At 40.4% G+C, this 18,768-nt stretch overlaps 1 protein-coding gene across 1 annotated transcript in view; it reads right to left on the bottom strand.

Moving 5' to 3' along the window:
• Nucleotides 1-18,768, bottom strand: part of LYPD6 (LY6/PLAUR domain containing 6) — a 144,245-nt gene that overhangs the window by 17,345 nt on the left and 108,132 nt on the right. Inside the window, exon 3 of the mRNA XM_003278694.3 lies at nt 7,808-7,906. Coding sequence (XP_003278742.1) covers nt 7,808-7,906 — 99 coding nt within the window. The remainder of the gene's footprint in view (nt 1-7,807; nt 7,907-18,768) is intronic.

Raw genomic sequence — 18,768 nt, forward strand, 5'->3', positions numbered from 1 at the left:
TGGAAATTAGGAGGGTAACTATATCAGTTTCCAGGGTTGCCATAAAAAACCCACCAAATGAATGCTTAAACAAAGGTTTTCTCACAGTCCTGGAGGCTAGAAATTGAAAATCAAGGCGTTGGCCAAGGCTGGTTTCTTCTGAGGCCTCTCTTTTCCTTGTGTCTTCACATCAGCTTCCCTCGGTTCCTGTCTGTGTTCCAATCTCTTCTTATAAGGACGCTTGTCAGACTGGATCAGGGCCCACCTGAATGACCTCACTTAATTACCTCTTTAAAGACTATTTCCAAATACGATCTCATTCTGAGGTATTAGAGGTTAGGACTTCAACATAAGAATCTGAGAGCAGGTAGGGGGAAAAACGGGGAGCACACAAGTCAGTCTATAACATTGACCCTTGGTGGTAGGAAAAGTGACTGAAAACAGGCATGCGAGGAGCTTCTAAGATGCTGGTCATTTCTTAATCAGGGTGCTGCTTACATGGAGTATTCAATTTGTGAAAGTCCATCACGCTATTTACTATTCGGTATGTATATTACACTTCAAAGTTCAGTAAAATTGAAAGCGAAAGATAAAAAGAGCCCAAGATGAAAGAAAATAGACTCAAGAAAAGGATGAACTACAAATTGAGTTGCAGATAAACTGAATTATTTAAAACTTATCCTAATTAGTAATTACTACAGTCTCTGCTTTCAGGCACCAGATTATTGTTTTGGCTTTTCTGCTCTTAACAATTATTCTCCATAGATCTTTTAAAAAGATGTGTTTTCTCCTCTTGTCCCAAGTAAAAAATTCCTCAAGGCAGAAATTAAAAACAAATAAATGCTCATCAAACTGACTGAATCATAACTGGTTGGTCTCCTCTACCCTGAAGTCAGCACCTTTTGAGGAAGCTGCCAAATGGAGACTTCCCTATTTTCTTTTAAAAAATATTCATCCACATTTCTTCATCAACCTCTCACTGGAGGAACTGCTTTTAAAACTAATCACTGAAATTCAGGAGGCAATGTACTTACTACCAAGGCCAACTCCAAAAAGGCAGTTGGGAAGGTATGCAAAGGTAGTGAGGATAGACAGGACTTCATGGTGAACAGTGGTCAGGGTAAAAGTGATAAGGCAGACCATCAAATGGAAGCATCCCAGCTGAGGCAACTGGATTTGTAAAATATATTTGGACAAAACATTGTGAATTGGAGAAGGTTAGATGCTCTCAGTGTACGAAAAAAAGTCTTGTATAGGCTGATAGAACTTAAGGTTAAAAACTTGCTGGAGGCCAGGCGTGGTGGCTCACACCTATAATCCCAGCACTTTGGGAGGCTGAGGCGGGTGGATCACGAGGTCAGGAGATCAAGACCATCCTGGCTAACACGGTGAAACCCCGTCTCTACAAAAAATACACAAAATTAGTTGGGCATGGTGGCAGGCGCCTGTAGTCCCAGCTACTCGGGAGGCTGAGGCAGAAGAGTGGTGTGAACCCAGGAGGTGGAGCTTGCAGTGAGCCGAGATCGCGCCACTGCACTCTAGCCTGGGCAATACAGCAAGACTCAGTCTCAAAAAAAAAAAAAAAAAAAACTTGCTAGAAAAGTTCTAAGACTGATTCCGAGAATTATAATGCCAGTTGAAATGGGATGGCTTACATTGTCTTACCAAGAAACAGAATAAAATTAAAATAGCCAATTAAAATGTAAACCACAAAAATCTGTGTGAAAGCACAGGACTGCCATTGTAGACTGGATTTAAAGAGCAAGGTACCAGAGAAAAGACAAGCCCCCTGAGTGGTGCCTGACATTCTATACCTGTTCTCCCCTCGAGGCATTTGCTGATTCAAAAATTGCACAGGTGGAGAGGCTGAGAAACCAAGCAGAAAGCTCTGCTAAGGGGCAGAGAAGTAGGGCAGCACCTTCATCGGTCTCAAGGGGACTAGGAGTACAAACAGGAGATCAGAGCTAGCAGGGCAGCCGCAGGAGAAATGAGGTTCAGAGAAGCGAGACTGATGGTCCCCACATAGAATTCCAGGACGCCAGTTATTTACTTTCAGCACTTTAAAAATGTCACCTGGTTAACTTCTACCTTCTATTGTTTCTGTCAATATGAGGTGCTGGCAAGATTGTGCAGCAACTAGCACTTGCATGCACTGCTGGTGAGATTATAAGTGGTGCCGTCATTTTGCAAACGGTCAGGCAGTATCTAGTAAAGCCAACGCTTACATGCCCCATGCCTAGCAATCCCACTTCTGGGAAAGACCTAGAAGAAACGCATATGAACACGCACCACAAGACATGCAGAAGAATGTTCATAGTGTTAAGAAACTGGAAACAATCCAAATGTCCTTCGGTAGTGGAATAGATGAATTTTGGTATATTCATATAATGATCTACTATACATCCCTGAGAAAACATGACTTTGTTGCTCAAAAAGACATGGAGGAATTTCACAATGTTTGAAAGCAAGGAGTACATTCTATACAACTCCACCTATATGATGCTCAGTGATAACTGTCTCAATATTGTTACCTTTGGGGATGGAGTATAATGACTGGGGCACCCTAGCAGCCTCTGGGGGGTTCTATTGCTTCATATGGGTGGAAACACAGCATGTTCACTTTGTAAAAATTCACAAATTGTGCACTTATGATCTCTTCACTTTGCGGTATGCAAAGTGTCAAGGGCCAACACTGGATAAGGTACTGATTTCTCTATCCTAGGGAAAGAACAATGTTAAAAGATAAGCCATAATAAATTGCAAGGCGTTGGGTCCCCATGGGATTCAGAGAGACAATAGAGACTCCTGTATAAATGAAAAAAAATTGGAGGGCTATATTCTAACTGTAAAATTGCCTAAAAGGAAGAAAATTCCACCCTTAGATTAAGTCAAACACAAAGGTTGTCTGTTTCAGCCTGGGCTATGTCTGAAAAAAGTCAACAATAAAGAAATCATTCCTGAAAATTTGTAACTATGGTCTTGTCTTCAGTTGAGCTGAGGATCACATTTACATTTCCTGCTTGTAGCAAGAACCATTAGGCAACCGATCTGGAAAAAGCCATCAAGGGATATGTCCAGCTTTTTCTTTAATTTTACAAAAAAACAGTGAACAGCATAGAAGCTGGAGCCAAAAGAATATGTGTCCTCTAACTCAAGAATTTTCTTTTTCTGATTATATATCAGCAATATTTTCAAACAGAGATTTTGCCTTAGAGGGAGGCATCTGTACTTCATAATTAAGAAGGAACATAATGTCTTTGGCTTAGCTATCCTCCACAAAACAGGCCTTTTTAAAAACTGTAATGTCTTTGACTTCACATTTAATTCCACAGACTTTTAATAACCATTTTTACAGTCCCTCTCTCTAGGATCTTTTCATCTTGCAGCACAGAGAAAAGTCATGGGCAAACGTAGATCCAAGCACATGACATTCAACTCTTGTTTTAGATCATCACTTCCTTCAACTGGCTCCTCACATAATGTGATTTCAAGATCCTTTTCCATTCTGGTTCACAAAATCAAGAAAATTGAACAGATTTATAATGAGTAGCTGATGAAATTAAAGTTATTGCAAAGGAAGTGCTCAGAGACCAAAGACGAAATGGAAGCCAAGCGAGTAAAGCAACCAGAGTCGGTTTTGGAGAGCATCTTAAGCTCCCATTTCTAGGAAGGGAGTACGGTACTATGAATCTGGAAGCACCAGAGGCACAAATAATGTAATGGAGGAGAACGCCCTTCTATCACACACCTTCTGAAAAGAAGAGAGACAGGGAACCTGAGTTAGGCTAGAGGTGTGTCCAGCTGATGCCGCCACTGCCAAAAGAGTGATTCCAGTCAGGAGAAAGCTTTCCTGACACTTACTTGGCCAAACGATAACTCAAAACAAGTCTGAATCCCTGAATGTCAGTCGCTAAGATACACTATGTCTCTATGCACATGCATGTGACTGAGGTTAGGTTTAGAAAATTCCTGACATTCAGTGAATCCCCTAAGCAATTTGGGGTGTGCACTTACTCTGCGTATATAAGATTGAATACTTAGATGAGGTGATTTGTTTCACTTTCAACAAATTATTCTCACATCAGGTGACAATTTAAACCTAGTTAACTATGTCACAGAGCGAACCAAAAAAACCCAGGAATGTCTTAGAATTTCCATAGCAGTGTCTCAGTTGCCCTTCCTAAGCCCATGGTAGTCCTAGAGCTGCTTCAGACTACTAACAAACAGAAAAATCTAGAGTTAGCTAGTAGTGAAATACATTTTCTATTTTAATTTATTAATAAAATGGCATTATTTTCATTGTTAGAAAAATCTGAAGAAAACCTGGAGGAAAGAGCAGAAGACTCATGGGAAATAGGGCTGGCCAAGCAGGAAGCTGAGTGTGGCCTCACCCCTTCTCAGGTTACAGCTTTAAGTTCTCACTCCTTACCTGACGCTCAAGGCCCCACAAAAATCACCTGGCTCCACTATTTTGGGTCCCTAATTCTCTCATACAAACTAGTTGCTACTCCCAGGTCAGCTCTCTCCCCATCCACTGAGCACACCTGGGGAGCCTTGTCTCTATGCCTTTGCTCTGGGTGAGTTCCTGGAAGACGTGTTCTCTTCGATGCTGGACCTCCAGTTCCAAGTCGTAGAGCTACTGCAATCTTCTCAGCACGTGATGCTTTCGCTGGCTACCTCAGTCCCCAATAGCTCTTCTTCCTGTAAACTCCCACAGTGCTTAATGCCAGGTTCCACTTGGCACTTACCTTTGTCCTGCTAATTTTGACATCTGATATGTTCAGATCCTATCGGCCCAACTAAACTGCCTGCTCCCTGAAAGAAGAAACCAGATTCCTATCTTTCACTTTGTAATTCCCCAAGGGGCACAGCGTGGTTGTTTTGTGTTCTGAACCTCAGTGTATGACTTTCTATTTATCCCTTTAAATTGAAGGACAAAAAGATAAAAGTAGAGGGGAAAAAAGAGAAAAGGATAAATTGTGTAGAGACCACTCTGCAATACCTTTAGGTATCTGGACTTTGAAATGATAGATTATGACCTCAAAAGAAAGCATCAAGATGGAACTTCCTCTTTTCTCTGAGAGGCATTCAAGCAGTGTTTCTGGTCCCTTGCTTTTTCTTTTTGACAGGGATGTACTTGTATACCATCAAATGTGGTCCAGAGCCTACAGAGAATACCAGTTCACATTCCTTTTTCCTCTGCATTATCTCCACTAAGGTTACCTCAAAGCTCAGTCAGTACCAGGAGAAGCACAGTCACATTTTGCTATGGTCCAAATGTGTCCCCAAAGTTCATATGCAACTTAATCACCAATGTGAGGATATTAAGAGGTGGGGTGATTAAGTCATGAGCGTGGGCCAGGCGCGGTGGCTCACGCTTGTAATCCCAGCACTTTGGAAGACCGAGGCGGGCGGATCACGAGGTCAGGAGATCGAGACCACGGTGAAACCCCGTCTCTACTGAAAAATACAAAAACTTAGCCGGGCGTGGTGGGGGGCGCCTGTAGTCCCAGCTACTCGGAGAGGCTGAGGCAGGAGAATGGCGTGAACCCGGGAGGCGGAGCTTGCAGTGAGCCGAGATTGCGCCACTGCACTCCAGCCTGGGTGACAGAGCGAGACTCCACCTCAAAAAAAAAAAAAAAAAAAAAAAAAAAGTCATGAGCGTGGAGCCTTCATGAATGGGATTAGGACCCTTATAAAAGGATTTGAGGGAGTGGGTCTGTTCCCTTCCCCCTCTTTTGTCTTCTGCCACGCGAGGGCACAGTGTTCCTCCCCTCCAGAGGATGCAGCAGCAAGGTGTCACCTTGAAAGCAGAGAGTCTATGCCCTTCTAGAACCTGCTGGCACCTTGATCTGGGACTTCCCAGCCTCAAGAACTGCGAGAAATAAACTTCTATTGTTTATATATTACCCAGTGTGAGGTATTTTATGACAGCATCACAAGTGGACTAAAACACGCTTCCTATACACTAGCTCTGACCAATGGGGCAACAGCTTCAAAAGCGAATCAGCCAGCTTTATCACCACAGGAACCAGCCCAAAGATGACTAGATATACAAAGCAAATCATCTTGGTTTTGCCTGAAGTCACTGTTCGTGATGGTTCTCAAATTTGGTTGATATTAGAACCATCCGGAGGGCTTTTAAAAATCCTTATGCCTAACTGGACCATTTAATATGAATCGCTGGGAATAAATCTAGGTGTTAGTGTTTTCGAAAGTTTACCAGGTAATTTCAATAGACAGCCAAGTTTGAGAAGCAGTGGTTTAACCAGATCCATTAGCGAAGTTCATTCCACAGTGGTAATGTTAGAAAATACTGGCCCATTTGGAAATGAGCAGTGACTACAGACGGCAATAAAGCTTATTTTTGATTACTCAGACGGCCGGATATCTAGTTTTCAGTTAAGACAATCTTTAGTGCTTCCATGTTTTTCTCTGCCCTATAGACCCCATTATCATCTCTACCTAAAAGTCAACAAGAAGAGTCTAGAAATGACAACACTACATTTCTCTTTCTTATGTAGAGGAGCTCCCTGTGGTTCTTGCCCCTGACTTTTCATTAGAATCAACTGCAATATTTAAAGTACCAATGCAGAGCCCTAATCTCAGAAATGCTGGTTCAATTTGTGTAGAGCTGTGATTCTTAACTCATCATCTGACAACCCTGTAGAAATGCAAATTCTCAGGCCCTATCTCAGACCCACTGAATCAGAAATGTGGGTGAAGAAGTGGGTGGGAGCAGAAATCTATGTTTTAATAAGCCCTCTGGAGAATGATGCTGCTGCTGAAGCTTGAAAACCACTGGTCTAGGCAGGGCAAAGCTTTCAGTGATTTCTTTGAAAAATTCCACAGTTGTTTCTATGGCACACACTAGGTGGAGTGGAGGCTCCTGGGTTAGAGTACTAGCTTGGATAGTTGACAGGTTTCCTTTCATTTTGGTTTCCATGCTCTCCCAATTTCTAATCCTCCACGAGAGGCAGAATACCATTCACTGGGTTAAGTATGAGAACTCTTATACTTGTTACGTTGAAAAATAATGGATTTGGTGGTGTTGTGTCCAAGCCATTTTAACAATTGAATTAGATCAGCAGTGAAACCCGTCTAACTACTCACTCGAACATTTGTCAATAAAATTCCCTGTCCTCATTATCTCTACCCCCACCAAATAAATAGACTTTCCTCCAAAGTAAAATAGACAGTTAACAGTGACTCTGTAGCCAAATATAACCATCTATTTTTTTTTATAAGATAAAAGAGACATGAATATAATGGGTATTTATTTTGAAATGGGCCTTTGGGTCAAAATTCCATGCTTCAGTTCAGTGTTCATCTCATCCTTCAGAAAAAACTTAATAGTTAAAAAATCTCAGGGATTGTATTTGTGCAATGATGACATTCAGAATTCTAAATTCTAGAGACTGCATGAAAGTCTCTGGCAAGATATGTAATCAATGGAATCTTTATATGAACATCAATTCATACATTACATAAAAGAGGTTACTATGCACTGACTAATGCCTCAAAGAGTGGCAGACAGACTGGCTGTTCTCTTGTCCTACGTTTGACTGGGCCTGGGGGTACAGGCGAAGGTGTCACCTCCTGTGGAGTGCCAAAAATACTTCGTAAGAAAGGGAACAATCCTATGGCTCAGTTTATGTCTCCGAGAATCTCTGATAAGTTACTGGTGTGGTACAAAAGACCTAATAGCCTTAGACAAGAGGAGCAGCCGAGATTGCAAGCATGCCTCTCTTTATACATCACCAAAGTCAAAAGGGCTGTTCACTCATGGACAGCCCAGGGGACCCCAAACAGTCTACTGAGAGTTTACCTCGAGGGCAGTAGATGTCTGGAGCCCATCGGTTGCACTCATAATTGTCTGCTGCCTTTTCACAGGTGAAACATTTAAATCCACCAGGATATGGTGTGGCTAAAAAAAAGGATTAAGAGAAAAGATTAATTTTTAGACAAGGCACAGAATCCTGTGAAGTTAAGACATTTTCATTATTTTAAAGAAAGGATTCTCAAGACAACTCAGCAGTTTCTTAAACCTTCAACTACCATATGACCCAGCAACTTTACTCTTGGGAATCTATCCCTGAGAAATGAACATTTCTATTCATGCAAAAATCTGTACACAAATGTCAACAGCAACTTTATTTGTAATAGCCCAAAAACTGGAAATAATCCTCGATGTCCTTCAGTGGGTGAATGGTTAAACTGTTGGACATCCATACTATGGAACATTAGTCAGCAATAGAAAGGAATGAACTATTACTACTTTCAACAACTTGGGTGAGTTTCCAGGAAATTATTTGGAGTGAATAAAGCCCATCCCAAAAGGTTATATATTGCATGGTTCCATTTACATGACATTTTTTAAATGATTAGTGGTTGTCAGGGGTTAGGGATGGCAGAGGTGGGGGTAGGGGTGGAGAGGTGGGGAGAGAGGTGGGTTTGAGTCCAGTAGGAGGAACCCTTGTGTTACTGAAACTCTTCAGTGCCTCGACTGTGGTGGAGGATACACAAACTCTACACACGATAAAATTAGGTAGAACTAAATGTACACACACAGAGTAAAATTAGGGAAATGAGAATGACATTGGTAGACTGATTGTATTGATATTAATATACTGGTTGTGGTATTATGTTATAGTTTTTCTTTTCTTTCTTTCTTTTCTTTTTTTCTGAGTTTCACTCTCGTTGCCCAGGCTGGAGTGCAGTGGCACAATCTCAGCTCACGGCAACCTCCATCTCCCGGTTTCAAGTGATTCTCCTGCCTCAGCCTCCCAAGTAGCTGGGATTACAGGCATGTGCCACCATACCCAGCTCATTTTGTATTTTTAGTAGAGATGGAGTTTTACCATGTTGGCCAGGCTGGTCTTGAACTCCTGACCTCAGGTGATCCACCAGCCTTGGCCTCCCAAAGTGCTGGGATTACAGGTATGAGCCACCACACCCGGCCTATGCTATAGTTTTTCAAAATGTCACCACTGGGACAAACTGGATAATGGGTACATGGGATCTCACTGTATTATTTCTCGAACTCCTGGCCTCAAGGGATTTTCCAGCCTCGGCCTCCCAAACTGCTGGGATTATAGGCATGAACTACCACACTTAGCATCATGTACTATGTCCTGAAATTGCATATGACTTTAAAATTATGTTTTTAATTAAAAAGGCATTATCTGGATTTCTAATAACTTACTCATGTCAACTTATACACAGATGTCAACATGCAAATAAAAATATTGGGTTGAATCATCACAAAATTTCCTGATGTTTGACCATTTCAATCTACAAAAGTGGCAATTTCTCTGGTACACTGTAAAATTTTTATCTGTTCAGACCTGATGTCATTATGAATCCCTGGAGATGGTAAGCCTTAGCTAAGAGAAGAGTCTTCATTGCTAAAATATATGCTGCCCATGCAGAGGTGATCCTCTTCAGGTGCCTGTCGGACCCATGTCCATAGAAGCTAGATGCTGAGGGGACGTGGGGATGAGTGAGGCACCAGAGGCTACCAGTTCTAGCCTGAGGACTAGGCCATTCCAGGAAGCCCCACTTATCTCTTCCTACTGCTCCCACTGGTGAGTTGCCTCTTCCTGCCTTCAGAAGGAACTGTCCTCCAAGTGCTCCTATTCTTCACCGATAAGCTCAGGTGAGGAGGGGTCACATGAGATTTGAGTCTGGAGATTGTCGGGGGCACCCAAGGCCTTCTCTCCACAAAAAGATGAGGATCACCGAGGAATGTCAGGCCCAGCAGTTCTTTGTCCTTACCACTGATGTGCCTTTAATTGCTTCTTAGCTCTAATCATTTGCTTGCTTCACTACTTAGAGTTTTGCCTTTCATAAACAAAACTTGTGTTGTTTAATTTGTAAAATTACCTGGCCTATTTGAAAGCTGCAAACACTCAAACACTTCATCTGCAGGAGCCAACTGTTCTCCCTCGCAGATGGCTGAGCCTGCATATCCCACTGGTGGAAATAATCATCTCAGGGTAAATTGCTCTGCCCACATGGAACCAATTAGATATGTTATCAAAAATAAATGAAGGAGAAGGCAGCAGCTTAAGGCTAGAATGATGGACCAGATACCACTTTGATTTTCACCTTGCTGAGAATAGCTGCCCATCCATGTACATGCTTGCATTACTTCACAGACCTGACTATGCCAGTATCGAATAATGTATCATGATCGAAAGTCATAAACAGTCTAAAAAAGACAAGTAATCGGAACTTTTTATGGGCCCATTTGCGTGCTCTAAGTCTCTTACATAGTAACTCAAATTCATAAACAGAATGATAGAAAAAGTGCATAGATCATTTTACAAAATGATGGAAAGCAGCTGAGACACAGCCATCCAACCACTCCATTTTCATGAGGACATTTTAGTGGGGGAAAATGTCATATAATTGTGATAAAGAGAAGTATTTTGTAAACTATAAACAAATACTTTTTATACCTTCACACTACCCACCTATAGAAAAATGGGTTACATTTGAATTGAAAGGTTCTATTTAGGTAAGGGCAGGTATACCTTGTTGTATCACAATTCATTTTAGCATACTTTGCAGATACTGTATTTTTACAAATTGAAGTTTTTTGGCAACCCTGCACTGAGCAAGTCTATTGGTGTCATTTTCCAATTGCACGTGCTCACTTCATGTCTGTGTCACATTTTGGGAATGCTTGCAATATGTCAAACTTTTTCATTACTTTTGTATCTGTATGGTGACTTGTGATCAGTAATTTCTGAAATACTATTATAATTGGGGGCACCACAAACTGCACTCACATAAAATGGTGAACTGAATAAATGTGTATGTTTTGACTGCTCCATCAACCTGCTATTCTTCCATCTCTCTCTCTCTCCCTTTCCCTGCCCCAGACCTCCATATTTCCTGAGATACAACAATACAGAAATTAGGCCAACTAGTATCCCTACAAATGGCTCTAAGTGTTCAGGTGAAAAGAAGAGTAACACAATTTTCACTTTAAATCAAAACCTAGAAATGATTAAGATTGGTGAAAGCTGAGGCACGTTGAAAGCTGAGACAGGCTGAAAGCTAGGCCTCTTGTGCCAGTTAGCCAAGTTGTAAATACAAAGGAAAGGGTCTTGAAGGACGTTAAAAGTGCTACTTTAAGGAATACACGAATGTTAAGAATGTAGAACAGCCTTTTTGCTGATACAGAGAAAGTTTGAGTGGTCTGGATAGAAGATCAAACCAGCCACAGCATTCTCTAAACCAAAGCCTAATCCAAGTCAAGGTCCTAACTCTCATGAGTTCTATAAAGGCTGAGAGACATGAAGAAGCTGCAGAAGAAAAGTCTGCAGCTAGCAGAGAACGGTTCATAAGGTTTAAGGAAAAAATCAATTTCCATAACATGAAATCATAAGGTAAAATGGAAAGTGCTAATGAAGAAGTTGCAGCAAGTTATCCAGAAAATCTAGTTAAGATCACTGAAGATCATGACACTAAACAGATTTTCAGTGTAGACAAAACAGCCTTACATTGGAAGAAGACGACATCTAGGACTTTCATAGCTAGAGAGAAAAGTCAATGCCTGGCTTCAAAGGACAGGCTGATTCTTTTGTTAGGTGCTAATACAGCTGGTGACTTTTAAATTGAAACCAATGCTAATTTATCATTCTTAAAATCCTTAAGACTTTAAAAATTAAGTGAAATCTACTCTGTGCTCTATAAATGGAACAACAAAGCCTGGATGACAGCACATTTATTTACAGAATCGTCTACTGAATATCGTAAGCCCCCTGTTGAGATCTACTGCTCAGAAAAAAAAAATATTTCTTTCAAAATACTACTGCTCATTGGCAATACACCTGGCCATTCGAGCTCTGACAGACATCTACAAGGAAATTAATGTTGTTTTCACGCCTGTGAACCCAATATCCCTTCTGTAGTCGATGGATCAAGAAGCCATTTTGAGTTTCAAGTTTTATTATTTAAGAAATATATTTGTAAGCCTATAGCTGCCATAGATCTTGATTCCGCTGATGAATCTGAGCACAGTAAATTAAAAACCCTTCTAGAAAGGATTAATCATCTAGGTGCCATTAAGAACATTTGTGATTCAAAGGTGGTCAAAATGTCCACATTCACAGCAGTTTGGAAATATGTGATTCCAACCATCACGGATGACTTTGATTTCAGCAGAGAAAGTAACTGCGGATGTGGTGGACACAGCAAGAGAATGAGAATTAGAAGCGGAGCCTGAAAAGATGACTGAACTGCTGTCATCTCATGATAGAAGTTAAATGAATGAGGAGTTGGCTTCTTATGAACGAGCAAAAAAAAGCAGTCTCTTGAGATGGAATCTACTCCTAGTGAAGATGCTGCGAACATTGTTGAAATGACAAAAAAGGATTTAGAACATCATAGAACTGTTGATAAAGCAGTGGCAGGGTTTTGAGAAGATGAATTCCAATTTTGAAAGAAGTGCTGCTGTGAGTAGAATGCTGCCAAACAGCGTCACATGCTACTGAGAGATCTTTTGTGAAGGGCAGAATCAGCTGATATGGTAAACTTCATTGTTGTCTTATTTGTAAAAATTGCCACAGCTACCCCAGCCTTCAGCAACCATCACCCTGATCATTCAACAGCCACCAATATCAAGGCAAAACCCTCCACCAGAAAAAAGATTCTAACTCACTAAAGGCTCAGATTCTCTTAGCATTTTTAGCAACAAAGTCTTTTTAAATTAAGATACATACATTGTGGGTGGAACATGGCGGCCAACGATATCATCTCAGCACTTTGGGAGGCCGAGTCAGGTGGATAGCTTGAGCTCACAAGTTCGAGACCAGCCTTAGCAACATGAAGAAATCCTGTCTCTACTAAAAATACAAAAATTAGCCAGGTATGGTGGCGCACACCTGTGGTCCCAGCTAGCTACTCAGGAGGCTGAGGTGGGAGGATTGCTTGAGCGCAGGTGGCGGTGGCTGCAGTAAACTGAGATTGCACCACTGCACTCCAGCCTGGGCCACAGAGCCAAGCCCTGCCTCAAAAAAAAAAAAAGAGATGCACATTGTTTTTCAGACATAATGCTATTCCACACTTAAGAGACTATGGTATAATATAAACATAACTTTTATATGCACAAGGAGACCAAGAAATTTGCATAACTTGCTTTATTGTGATAATTTTCTTGTTGTGGTGGTCTGGAACTGATCCTGCAATAATCTCTAAGGTATTCCTGTACATGTCTGAAGAATTAAAAAAAAACAAAAACAAAACAGGTTCTCAAACGCCAAAGCCATGCAATACTCTTGCAGACATTTTAATTAATCATATAAAATATTTTAGGAAATTGTCCTGGTTGGATACATTAAAAAATAGTTTCTCTATCAAGTTTAAAATACTTAATATATAAACAACTTTCAAAGATTGGACTTTAAAATAGCTTGTAAAATTTGAAGTGGAATGATCAAAGTAGACATTTTGGAAAAAAAAAAGATATAAAGCATTTGTCAAAGAACTGCATTTCTCAAAAAAATGATCATCATGTCCACCAAGGTTTATGGCTGCGACCTACCCATACCACTTCAGTTTGCATGATTAATTCACTGGGGCATCCAATTTTATCTGTCTGTCACTGCAGCCAGTAAAATTTTTGGATGGAATACTGAATTAGTTATTCCTGGAAACTTTCCCATCAAAGAGATAAATTAAGAATTCTGAATGAAGACTGACGATCCAGCTACTCCAAGAACAAACTTATTGAGACCCTAACACTAGTAAGTCGTAGTGTTCACAAATTTGAATTACTCAACAGACTTTTCAAAATGATCTTTTGTGAGACAAGTGACATACTATAAACACTTACTGCTTACATAAGAGGCCTGGATTCTGAAAATGAACCCAAAGTATATTGAAATTTAAACAGGAGTGGGAACTAAAATACTATGGCAGCAAAATGAAGCTTGCTTAAATTCTTTTATCTCTGAGTTTATCAGCACGTATCATTGATAACCAAATTATCTCATTTTTGGTGAGTTTTCTTTTAGAATCTATAGCTCCATATCTGTGCACATTCTCAACGGCTAGAGTTTAATATTTGCTTGTAGGAACTTTTATTGACATCTTGGCAGGTAATACCAATTAGTGAATAATCACACCCTGATTAATGACAAATCTCTGCAAACATACTGCATTCAGTGGATAATTAAGGTATAATACCAAGTAAATGGTTAAATTCTTCCCTCTTGAGATATTTTGCCAGAAATGAGGTCTACAGATGAACAACTATCTCCAGTAACTTGCTAATTGATACTGCATCTGATAAAGAGGTGTTTATTTTTTTTAAAGGGCGGAAAGAGGTTCCTAAGAGATGTGCTATTTGCTTCTTTGTTACTTCAAAGCATTGTACAGCAAGCAGAGTTTCAAATTGTTGTGGCCCCAGCTGTGAATGAATCTAATTTGGCTCTTGATCACAGACTTAATAAGCTCAGTACTCTGTATTTCAGGGCATAAGTCCTTGGTCCCTTAAGAGAAGGTGATTGTAAAGAAAAAAAGAAACGCCAAAGTGCCCAGTTACTTCCTGTAAAATAATCTGTCCATTAACTCTCATGGTCAGCCATAGTTCAACTGACCATAATTCATTTGTACGGTATCAGAAAAGATTAGTCTTTGTTTCCATCTCTTGGAACTTTTGCCTAGACAAAGGCCTTCAGTTACCAGAACCGTGGTGAGAACAGACTTTTGTTTTGAAAGGTACGCTGATGTGTAATGCATCCAAACATTTTTCTATTCTTACCAAATTGACTTCCATTGTTTCTGAAAACTGGATGCAAATATAAAAATTCTAGAAATCTAATAAATGTATCTTTTTTCTCAGTCCACTTGGCAACAAAATGTTGTAAGTATAATTTTAACATGAACATATTTCTGACAGAAATAAATACATTATCTGGTACCTTCCTAGAAAGTCCCTTTACTCTCTAAGGCTTACATAGTATAGTCTGAACAAACTTATTTGGCTCTCTACGTGGGCACAAACAAACCCCCACAGGAATACAGATCTTTGGTGCACATGGAGTTAAGGAAAGATTCAAAACATGCAACCAGAGGAAAACTGGATATTCTTAGGAAAGGTTTCTTTCTATTCTAAGGAAAGAAATGGAGGCCAAGAATAGGTCGCAGCCACTTAGTATATTAAACTGCTATCTCTTACAATGTCTGACTACCAAATAAGCAGCTCCATTTCTCTTAATAGTAACTCTTGTTTTGAAAGCTTTTATTTGATTTGGTATTTTAATCATAGGCTGGGAAGAAATTCATTTTTCACATAAAAACAAGCAAAGAAAAACTCAACAACAACAAATGACACAAGGATTATAGAAAAGAATGTTATTGATGACAGTGCTTCAGATTTGAAAGCCATGAAGTTTCTTTCTTTTAAATGTTCAGAAACTTCAAAGATTAGGAAACCAGGGAGCAAAAAAGATTAGTCATGGGAGGCTGAATTTTCCCAGCCTCTCTCCCCGTTATTATCAGTGATGGCTGTTCTGGGCATCGGAATGAGGAGAAAATAGCTTCTGTTTGGTACAGAAAATGTGTGTGTCTTCTCATATCTCCAGCATCACCATATTTCTCCTTCAGCAGGTTCTGAGCTTCAGGTTACACATTGTAACGTTAATGAAATGTGGCTCACTCACAAAAGAACGCTGTTTGTGCCTTCATCTACAAAGTGAGGTGACTATATAAATAGTTCAAAATCAAACTAATCCCATACTTCCCTCATGTATTTTTTACGGTCTATGTTCAACAGAAACCTGCTTATTTGTAGAGACTACACCTTAATATGGTCTGGTGCTCAAGGACATAGAACCATGCCATTTAAAAAATCAAAGTGTGAAAACACACACCACAAACTTCTAAAATAGTTCAAAGAAATTAGAAGTTAATACTGATTTAAAAGTGGACAGAACAGGCCAGGCACGGTGGCTCACGCCTGTAATCCCAGCACTTTGGGAGGTCGAGGTGGGCAGATCACAAGGTCAGGAGATGGAGACCATCCTGGCTGACACGGTGAAAACCGTCTCTACTAAAAATACAAAAAAAAAAAAAAAAAAAAAAAAAATTAGGCCTGGTGGTGGGCGCCTGAAGTCCCAGCTTCTCGGGAGGCTGAGGCAGGAGAATGGTGTGAACCCGGGAGGCGGAGCTTGCAGTGCACCGAGTTCACACCACTGCACTCCTGCCTGGGCAACAGAGCGAGACTCTGTCTCAAAAAACAACAACAACAACAAAGTGGACAGAATAATGGCTCCACTTGGAACGGCTCCAAGTAGGGGCCATTCCTAGTAACTTCACTCTAAGGAGAATTTATACAGTATTCCCATCATAAGTTATGGAGGGAGACTCTAAAGAGAACTTGGACCCTGATCTGCTGGTGAATCACCTACTTATAATCTCACTTAGAAACAACTTCTATCCTTCTCCATATCTCAACATCGTATCAGAAAACCTCACCAATTCTTTTTTCTTTTACTTTTATTTGCATTTGTTTTATGCTGCATTTATTCCCCTGTCATGCGTTTTTGTTTCTTCAGTTTCTTCTGGAATATCTTTTTCTGCTCTGCAACCCCCTCTTCTGGTTTAGGAACAATTTGATTCTTTTCAGTAAGGGTCACCTCGATTTGACAGGGGGAGCTCGTGTATGGCTCTTTAAGTAAGTTCAGCCGTGCATCTTGGATCCCTTGGTCACCTGGATAGGCTCAATGACCAGGGAATCTACATCTAAACCCTTAAGCACAGCATGACTCTCTGCATTTTAAAGCATGTGCAGCAAAAAATCAGCACTCTTTTCAGGCCACTGATCCTGTGTTCAGCCTCACTGTTTGGTCTGGGCACACCTACCAACTCCGCCATTTTAATGTTAGAATGGTAGACACTATTTTTGTAAAGTGACATCTTTCAGACAACTTAGTGGCTTTTTGTACATGCATACACTTGATGGCCTGGGCAGTTTCACAGGTGTTCTTAAAGTGAACATGAAGATTTGAACCCTGATTTGCATGATTTGGTTTTCCAGGTCAAGTGAATAGTGAACCCTTTTTACAGATCACCTCAGGCCAGTGAGGGGAAGTGGAAGCCCTACTAATTCTTTACATATGGCGAGTTTCTTCTAATTAGGCCATGGCTTTATTTAATTAACATTGGCCATATGAGCAGAACTTTTTCATCAACTTTTCAAGAGCAGAAGTGATTTCCCTCTGCTTGCAAGGCTCAGCCTTTAAGACCTCCTTCTGAAATTGAGCTTCCAAATAGAGACCCAACACACAGGGCACTGACCCACCACACTACTGAGGAAGAAGCGGTGTGTATGTTATTAAATCCAATCACCTTAATTCTCCTTCCCACTCTGTGTGTACAATTACAGCCTCCGTGCAGCCCAGTTACTACTGAGTCTGTCACTGAAGTTGAGAAGGAATCATACAGAAGCTAAAAACTCTGACAATCAACCATAAGAGACAGAAACCTAGGTTTTTGATTCACCAAGTGTAATAAAGTAGCATGCCTGTTTGGAGAAAACAGCAACATGCAATCTAGAAAACAGAACAAATATTAAAGCACCTTCTCTTCATGCATATTATTAAAATAAAGAGCCCCAAGAAACAAGCAGCCAGATAAGTCTTCCATACGATTAACCAGTGGGCACCAGACTATACTGATAAGAGGGTACAGAGACAATAGAAATCTAAAGAAATTAGTTGCTGCCTATTAAAAGTATATTGGAGTTATACAACACTGGAGCAGTGCATTCTCAGCAGCCCCAGTTTACTAAGCCAATGATAATAAAAACAACGCCTGGTGTGGTAGAGGCCTAGTGTTTTACAGATATTATTTCTGCTCCATAAAATAATGCTACCCAGTATGTATTATATGACTTTACCACTTTAGAAAAGACAAAATTAACACAAAGAATTCTCCTAACATTGACTGAGCATTTCCTGTGTCTCACACTCAGTGCTAAGTGCTTCATACACATTTTTAATTTAATCTTCACAATGATAGGGAATTTATTTTAAGTCAAAAGGCCACAAAGCAGCTGAGCTAGTTGCTGACCCTAGGTCAGGTGGACTCCACGCCCCGGGGCACTCTGCACACCACCTCTCAGCTAACCCAGAACAAGCAGACATTAAATATTCCAACCACGTGGATTGACGGAGTCCACATGGCTGCCTTCACTTTGTAGACTATATAATCCTCAAAAGCAAGGACTGTGTTTGATTTGCCTTTATGCTTTCAAGCCTATCACAATCCTTGACACACAGTGGACACTCAAACTATATTTGTTAAGCAGAGCATTTCAAAAGAGTAATGCACCTTGGGGCAAAAGCCGAAGGTCAGAATATACACAATACAACCAGCTCTCACCTCAACAGGGGCAATACAGAAGAGGATTCATACAAAGAGACAATAAATACAAAAATAGAGACCAAAAGAGGAAGTCAAACTGCTGTGTTTCCTAAAGTGTGATCCTTAGAATATCTGCAGCAGAAGTACTTGAAGTTCTTGCTGAAAGCAAAAATCCACAGGTACAGCCTGAGATACATGCAAATCAGAAACTCTAGGGCAGGGATCTGGGCATCTGTGTTATTATGCATTCCCTAGATAATTCTTAAATATAGGAAACCAAAAGGAGGCACAGAGCATTGGAAGTTGTGGGAGGAAATTACGCTGAAATTGAGAATTAGATGCACAGAGAGGAAGACCAGCTATTATCTTACGTATAAAGGATTGATCTTTTACAAACAAGCCTCCTTC

Source organism: Nomascus leucogenys, chromosome 20 (assembly GCF_006542625.1).
Source record: "Nomascus leucogenys isolate Asia chromosome 20, Asia_NLE_v1, whole genome shotgun sequence".
Classification (NCBI taxonomy): domain Eukaryota; kingdom Metazoa; phylum Chordata; class Mammalia; order Primates; family Hylobatidae; genus Nomascus; species Nomascus leucogenys.